Source organism: Artemia franciscana, chromosome 9 (genome assembly GCF_032884065.1).
Source record: "Artemia franciscana chromosome 9, ASM3288406v1, whole genome shotgun sequence".
NCBI classification, from domain to species: domain Eukaryota; kingdom Metazoa; phylum Arthropoda; class Branchiopoda; order Anostraca; family Artemiidae; genus Artemia; species Artemia franciscana.
The window spans coordinates 41,579,119-41,587,884 of record NC_088871.1 but is presented as its reverse complement, the minus strand read 5'-3'; the positions used below and the strand labels follow the sequence as shown (position 1 = coordinate 41,587,884).

The following is an 8,766-nucleotide window of genomic DNA, read 5'->3' as shown; positions in this document are numbered from 1 at the left end:
TCTATTACTGATACATGGGGAATTACAAGAAAGTGGCAATAAAAGTCAACATAACATCTCATGCTCACTCATGCACAAAAGGCAGTATGAAACGTGATTTTATGCTTTATGAAAGATTTTTGCTGTATGAAAGAGAATATTTAAATTGTATCTGATACTGAAACTTACAATGAGGTTTTCTACAGCCGATGCAGTTTCATCCGCGTTGATATTTCCATATTCTTGAAATATTGAAACTATAACCGATTTGACATCATCCGCCATGTAAAAATCTCCACATACATAAATATGACCGCCATGACTATCCAACAATTCATAAATACGACGGGCGTTGGCATCAATCATCATCTTATGTTGTACAAATTCCTGGATAAAAAAATATAAATAAATCCAAACATGGTTCCATCTACAGTCAATTTGACGTTAAGTGAAAAACAGCAAATAAACAAAAGAAGAGTCGAAACTAGTAACGATAACTTCTTTCCATTAGACATGCAAGTGCCTTCACAAACGAAACTCAAACTGATTATTACCTTTTTTTCTAAGTCTGACTGCTGCAAAACAACTATTATTTTTCGCTATTTCCCGAGCTGACCCTTAATTTTTTCCGATACATTTTTTCAGTTTACGAAAACGAAATTTATTGCACATTCTTTATTTAAAAAAAAACAAACTTTACGTTGAAATATATCTAATCATTCCATTTGATTTGGCTCTCCGCATCATCACGCATGCTTGTAGGGTAAAGGGATAGGCTTGAAAGTTATGCATTCAAACTTTGCTAAATAATCCCACCCAATCATGGAATTTGATATACTTGGCGCTCCCAGAAAAGCAAGACACCAAAGAAAGTAAAATTAAGTATAGTTCTAAACAGGCAAAACCCAAGGAAGAAGCCTTCGAGAACGCCCTTTCCCCCGAAACATTTTTATGTTTACTATGGAATCTATTACCCAGCGTTTTCTATTAACTTCACTTTTTTTTACCCATCTTAAAAGTCAAAAAAATTTTTTGTGAACGTACCTCTGCCAAGGCCAGATTAAAGCTTTTTCACAATTTGAGAAAAGGAATGAACTCTATGCACAAAAAGAGAAAAAGTAAAAAAAAAATCTCAAGACAGCACTTACTCTCTCAATTACAACTTCTTGGGAGTAGGCAGTTGCAGCAAGCTCAATAGCGCCCATATTATGATATTTCCACTTCTCCTCTCTGTAAAGATCTAGTTCTTGGGTTCTATACCCTCCATAGAAAATAGCTGCGCCCAGATGTTGTCCAACTAAAATTATATTTGGATTTGTCACTATTGATGTGTTAGCATTATTACAAATTGACACAGAGTGAAATGAATCAGATCAAAAGTAACAATATTAGTCAACAATGAATACCAGCTTTTATCCCAAGTAATCTACAAAAATAGTTGAAAAGGTCGAAAAGTACTCAAAATGGTGAAATAAAAAAAAGTGAGTATCATAAAGATTTTTAAGATTAGAAATTTTCACAATAAGACACATATTTGTGGTCCCGTTTCTTAATTTATCTAGAAAGGGGACTTTGGGCCGATTTGAGTTGTGAGACTTTGACCCAAACATTGAATATTAAAATTAAGCCCAAACAGCTTGGATTGGATGAAAAAAAAATAATAATGATAATAACAGACTACACCTTGTCTGCTAAGTCTGGACCAATCTAATAGGAGATATTGTACAGTTTCTCTAACTTCACATCTTGATATAGCTGGGGAATAGCCTATGGTTATTAACTAAAACTATTTAATTAGACTACTCTTGAGAAAAGTAAGAAATAACATTAGTATATAATTCATAAACTGACACCGAGCCAAAGGCTGACAACTTCTTCAAGGCAAGTAAATCGAAAAACAAAAACAAAACAATATTAGCCAACAACGGACACCAGATTTTTTCACAAGTAATTCATAAAGACAATGGGAAAGGTCAAAAAGTATTAAGAAAAACAATATAATAATAAATAAAGAAAAATGATTTCCAAAAATAAGATGAAAAAAAAACAACATATTTTTGGTTGCTTTTTTTTGGATTTCGAGATTTCACAGCCTCTTTCTGAAACCATTCCTGAAGTTCTTCTGATTTTCTCAAGGCTCTCGATATTCAATCATAGCTGTTAGATTATATAAAATTACCTTTCATCAGTTCTGCCCGATGCATCCAGAAAGACTTGAATGGTGCGATGCCTGTACCCGGTCCTACCATTATAATTGGTACAGTTTGGATTTTCTGGCAAATGAAATCGAGGCTCACTAAAAAACAAGAAAAAATATTTATTGTGTTTTTTTTTATATAAAAAAACTTTGGCTAGCTCTAGTCAGTTAACAGTAAGAATCGTTTCTATTCGGTGTTTTAAGTTGCTTCAACACTAAGTACGTAATTTTCTTTGTCAAGTGTCACAATATGTACAACCTTTCAATTTTATACAAGTTTTATAAAATCACCCCAATCATTGTCTAAATCATCACAAATTAACTGTTCAAAAATTTGAATGATGTAATAGAGATTGAAGCTAGCATAAAGCATGAAAGGCTTTCAGGGTAAAGTTTATAAGATATTGCCTTCACAGTTAATCACTTGTTCATCAAGAAATTCAATTTTGTTGCTGCTATATTGACTTTTACCTAATGCAACATAAACTTTAATAAACTGAAATTCTAAGTTGAGTTTGAGCCTACTTTACATAACATTTGTTACGGAAGAAATTTTCTCCGTAAAGTAACTTTCACATTACGTACGTAATAGGCCATGCTAACTGGCGAAGTTACGTTACGTGTAACCTTTCACACTTAAACAAATCGAACATTAGGTGGGTAACGCAAAAAGTATGTAGCCATTATTTTCATCGTTTAAGGTCATCGCAATTATCATATGCACACTATAAAGAAATAAAAAAATGCAAAATAAAAAACACAAAAAAAAAATATATAAAGAAAATAAAAAATGCAGGATAGAGATAAAAGATTCAAGCTACTATCAAGCGTGAAAGGCTTTATACAAACTTCAAAATTTATCGATTGCTCATTCAGAGATTGCTTCAACCCACAAGAAATCAATCACTGTTATAATGAAATTCCTGAATTTTCCAAAAAGGATTGCTTTTCAGCTAGTATTGATCCCATGATCCCAACGGATTTAGGCGGCTAGATTTTTTCACCCTAGATATTGAGTAATACATTATATATATATATATATATATATATATATATATATATATATATATATATATATATATATATATATATATATATATATATATATATATATATATATATATATATATATATATATATATATATCATGAAAAGAGAAATCACCAATGCTACAGAAGGAGAAGGGAGACAGAAGGAGAAAAGGACAGACAGACAGAAGGAGAAAAGGAAGACTGTTTTCCTAAATTAGTGATTAATATAGACCAGCACTTGAATGAGGCCTTAACCCTACTCATCCATATATATATATATATATATATATATATATATATATATATATATATATATATATATATATATATATATATATATATATATATATATATATATATATATATATATATATATATATATATATATATATATATATATAATAAGCGTAATCTAGCATAATAGAATATACGATCCGATATACACCCTCCGAACAAACGATCCGTAATAGAAAATATACCCTCAGAATAAACAAATTCGAAAATACGTAGAAGTTTTCCGTGTAAACGCATATATTCGTCTTTTTTTAACATTCGTCTTTATAGCAAGAGAGTAAAGTGGTAAATAATTTTTAATCTTACTGGTCATGGAGTAAGAATATAGCGTAAGAATATATATTCTATTACGTATAATAAGCGTTACGGAGTAAGCGGAATCTAGCGTAAGAATATATAAATATATATATATATAAAAGACTCACAGGGGAAAAAGGAAGAGACAGAGGGAGCAAACCAATAGCGAGAAATGAGTATCAAAAACTGAGCAAAAGTACGACCAGAAAGACGAGACCGATGATGGAGATGGCATATCGAAGGTCCACGTAGCACTTAAGTCATGGTATCTTCTGTATACTATTCAGTCTCACTTAAAAGTACAAGAAGAAAAAATATAAAGTACATCAAAAAGCTGTTCAAATCCTCCAGTAAAAGCAATAAAATCGAACTTGAACCCATTAAAAGCCAAAGTTTATATTACTCCATAATAGAATAACTTTAGCTCAAAGTTTTACTGATTACCAATAATATTGGCTCAAGACTTGTTTTAGAGTTTAACCAAGGAACCGAAACAGTCTATTTGCAAATGTTTGACACTAAGAAACTGCAATATACGTTCAGGGAAGTATATGCCAAAAATTGTGCTCCAAAATTGAGACAAAGATCATCACTAAACCAATGAATTCACATTTTTGCCTTCATTGATGTTCACTTCTTAGAATTACCATGATTGTAGTAAGAATAGTCCTTGGATGATTTCCATGGAAGACAACCTCCCTTCCCTTGTCTACAGGTTTGACTTAATAGATACGGTTTTGCTTGATCAATTGACAGCATAAAATATAAAGATAAAAGTTGGATTTCTCAAAATACCGATGACATGAAACTTTATAGTAGAACACAATAAATATTATAGACACAAACCTCCTGAAGAAGGCGTTTACGGTTGTTCCAATAGTAGCTTGATTCAGGTACATTGAACAGAGACCATTTCGAGATGAACCATCTGGAAAAAAAATTGTAATAAAAAAAAAGAGAAACATTTCTTGGCCCAGGCGTTAAGACGCAACAAAAATGTCATTTCAAGAAGGATGCAATTCATTTCAGGGATGAGGTCCAACCATAGAAAAAAAAGAGTTCTAAAGGAATTTCTAATGGAAAAAAGTTTGATTACCTCCACTGCTAAAACTTTTGAGATTTGGCGTTATTGTTCAAAATAAAACTGAATCGACAATAGAATAATCGTTATTGGGAAATAGAACTGGATGCATATCCGACATTGAATTCATACGTGTAATTGGGATCATTCTATGAGCTTGGCCAGAGTCAACTCAACTCCACATGAGAAATCTGGGGAAGGTAAACAAGAAGGTGTGTGAAATTAATCAACGCGTACTATGGAAATATACTATGTTTTCTATATCCGAACTTGAGTATTCTAGACTTATTAGAGTGATTTATATGGAATTAAATTATATCTTGAAATTAAGGTCATTGTTTAAGCTTGTCTATAAAACTTTATTATTACATCTTATCAATTGAAACTGTGCGGAATCATAATTTATTAATGTTGTCCATTTCAAATGAAGTGACCATTAATCATCTAACACTACAAGCAACATGGACCGGTCAGTTTTTGTATTCAACAAAGTAGAAAGAAAAAATTCATAGAATTTACATCAAATTGACTCTAATTCATTCAAGAAGGCCGAAAGCCCGAGCAAAGCGAGTGGAATTTTTGAGGCCCAAAGGCCAGAGCTACCTTTTGAATGAAAAAAGGGCTATTTGAGAGGGCTATCAAAAAGCTAATTTAGCAGACGGTTTAGTTTTTTGTCTAGAATTTTTCTTATATATATATAAAGTTGAATATGCGTGCTTGATCATTTTACAATAAATTTACAATTATAGCTCTAATCATAAATATTTTAGAGCATTTATAGAGAACGCCACCTAAGTGACCCAAGCCTGTTTCTTCCAAAAAGGAATGTACGAATTGATTATTTTCAAGATAGCGGGTTTAGTATAAGCAAAAAAAAATAAAAATAGGTTTTAATGGTTAGAAATCTTATCCGATCAATACGTTTTATCTTTAGTAACTTAAATAATTGAGTCCATAAGCCGGTACGTATCTTTCTTCTTATTTTTTTTTACGCGTTTCCCCTTATTGAACACTGAATTTCACTCTATTTCAATGATGAAATTGCTCACCCTCAGTAATAAATTTGACAGCCCCAACTGTTAGATCCACACAGGTTGGCGAACTCAGCAAACAGGAAGATATAGAATAAAAGCGTGGCTTCATTAAGGGGAGTTTAATGATGAGAGCTTCAGCGGGGATACTCAGTGATGAAAATTCTTCAAGGAAGCTCAGTACGGTTGGCCATTTGGAATGCTTCCACTGCTCATACCTCCCCACATCCTGAAATAAATTGTACGCAAAACTGTTAATTTGGCAACATATTTCAAATACTAAGAAATAGCATTACTTTTTTTTAGCTGTGCACCGAAAGCAATTAGAAAAAAGTAAAGTATATATGGCGGCCGTACAGCTTAGCGTCTTGATTCAATTTGCATGATATACCCAGGTAAGTTATTTCTAAAAGTTTCCGATATGTTAAATAAGAAATACAGCTACTTCACCAACTCTTATCACTTTCAACTCGTAGCTTTTGATTCTAGTCCTTCAATTTTACAAGTGAACGAACATCAAACATTTTTTTTTGCCTCCTCAGCTCCCTTGCTCGAGGGCATTCCGTGTTCTAATTTTCACTATCAATTGTAAGATTGGAATTAATTCAAAAATTGTTGCCTTATTTCTTTTAATGCTACGCTCTGACAAGAGTTCATCCACGACAGCCAGCGAGGTGTTATATTTGAAACAGAATTCGAGTCATATTTTATTTTGCATCACAAAGTTGGCTTAAGTTATTTTAATATCATTCATGAAAAGATATGTTTCCCTAGATAGCCTAAAAGTGCACAAAGAATGGCTTAAAGGTGCAAGTTATAGAATTAATAATGTAGTAGCAGGGCTTCAAAAGTTTTTAAATAGTAGTCTCTATACAGACTAAAAATACTCTAATAATAGAGACTAAAAATATAATACAAAGTAAGTAAGGAAACCCATATAGGGATCAAGCATTCAAAGACACTATTCTTCTTCATAAATTAAATAAAAAGTCTAATCAGCACAGATATATCGGTCAGAATTAAAATTGCAAAAAAATCGAGGATACAGTGCCACGGCATATCTCTAAAGCTTAGACTCTCTTAAAGTACAGGTTACTAAAATTTCCTGAAAAGAAACCTAGATTGAACAAATATTCCTTTTTTTCCCACTTCAAATAAAATAAAAACTGAGAATGCAAAAATGTAAGAAGAAAAAACCCGGTGGAAAAAAAATAAGACACAAAAGTTTGAAGTGAGACTACCTCATCATTTGAATAATCAAAACTTAATAGCTATACAATTTGAGAGTAAAAAAGCACCTGTGAGAGCATGTCCAAGCCTTCTTTTTCTTTTGGATCTGTAGCGTAGGTAGCAAGATCATATAGAAGCGATTGGGTCGGGGGAGTTGTAATATCCAAAAACTTTTTGAACCAGTCAAAGACTGTAGCAGGAGGTAGATTTTCATAACAAACCCATTCTTTCCTTGGGCCTGAAATAAAAAAAAAAAAAAAAAAAAAAAAAAAATGAAGCATAAAGTAAAGCCAAGAATCCAAGAACAAACATGTAATATCACTATAGATAAAACAAAAGGCTGTACAAAGGCACTGACTTAACAACTCGATTGAATTACTACTAGTTGACTCTGTAATCTCATACAGAATTGACCCAGCTCTAGATGGGTTCATGGAGAAAAATGAGGAATACATACAGGAAAGGTATGCAAAATCGAGGATAGTTGTCCCCCCCCCCCAACACCACACTTGTCTCCTTGGCTCAAGGGCCAAGACATGAAGATCAGCTCCATCGGGACTGTAAAGCCCAAATACGTATCTCTTCTTTTTTTAGAGATTAAAATAATTGGCTTCCTTAAGCTCTTGATACTAAACACATCTATTGGGTCTTCATTCATAAAATAAGGTTAATAAAACAACTAGAGGACTAGAATATATAATACAAGATATGTATATGCATGTATTGAATCAAAAACAAAAGCTGCAAGGCCCATGGCTAAGAAAGCACGAGTCGAAAATTTAGGAAATCCACATGTGCTTTTGCAACATGGTTATATTACTTCAGTGGTTGCAGCAGCAGTTGCAACCAAGTAAAGAGTGAACCAAGCTCCTCAGTAACTGAGAATGAAAGAAAAGTCTTTTGAACAGGATTGTCAAATCCAAAAAGAGATTCCTATTTGCATCTGGTCAAAAATGGTAACTATTATCCCATTTAGACACAATAGTAAAAATGATTACAAAAACTAATTGAGGAATTTCAATAAGAATCCGAAAGCCTTCGCAAACAAAAGCAGATCGAAACAAAAACTAAACCCTTAAAATCATCATGGTTCAAAGCCTTTGAGCCCCTTCATCCGCCTTCCCTTCACCCTTTTGAAAACACGGTACAATAAATATACTCTAGCCGAGATGGTGTTGATGAGTCTGCTTTATTTTATTTTTCTCCTACGACAGCAGGCCACCAGACTGTTATAGTTGGATGTTTACAGGGCTTAATGAAAGCTAATACTTGCACCTACGTGCTATTTTTACAAACGGCACAAGAGTCAAGTCCCCAATGGCACCAAAAATGACATTTTTTGTTGCATTTTTGTATACGTCACAGATATCTACTCACTGCAAACAAAGCAGCAAGTTTAGAAGCTCGAAACCCTTCAAAAACAGCGGCAGATCAAGATAAAATTGGACCATCCGAATAAACAAGTTCGAAAATTCGTAACTAGAGGTTTTAATCCCCACCCTGTGAACAGATGAAAATCATACTGTAGCCAGGATGGCCATTATGCATAGTTTTGTTTCAAACTTCTTTTTCTTTTTTTTTTCTTTTTTTTTACCCTTTAGTAACAGAAATTTGTATTGAAATTCA

General features: G+C 32.8%; 1 protein-coding gene across 1 annotated transcript in view; it reads right to left on the bottom strand.

Annotated features, from left to right (window-relative positions):
- Positions 1-229: 229 nt before the first annotated feature.
- The window catches only part of LOC136030826 (nitric oxide synthase, salivary gland-like), a 57,432-nt gene continuing 48,895 nt past the window's right edge, over positions 230-8,766 (bottom strand). Inside the window, exons 9-13 of the mRNA XM_065709872.1 lie at positions 5,929-6,139; positions 4,645-4,726; positions 2,159-2,275; positions 1,128-1,276; positions 230-366 (exon numbers count right to left, since the gene is read on the bottom strand). Of these exons, the coding sequence (XP_065565944.1) occupies positions 1,234-1,276; positions 2,159-2,275; positions 4,645-4,726; positions 5,929-6,139 (453 nt within the window). The 3' untranslated portion in view covers positions 230-366; positions 1,128-1,233. The remainder of the gene's footprint in view (positions 367-1,127; positions 1,277-2,158; positions 2,276-4,644; positions 4,727-5,928; positions 6,140-8,766) is intronic.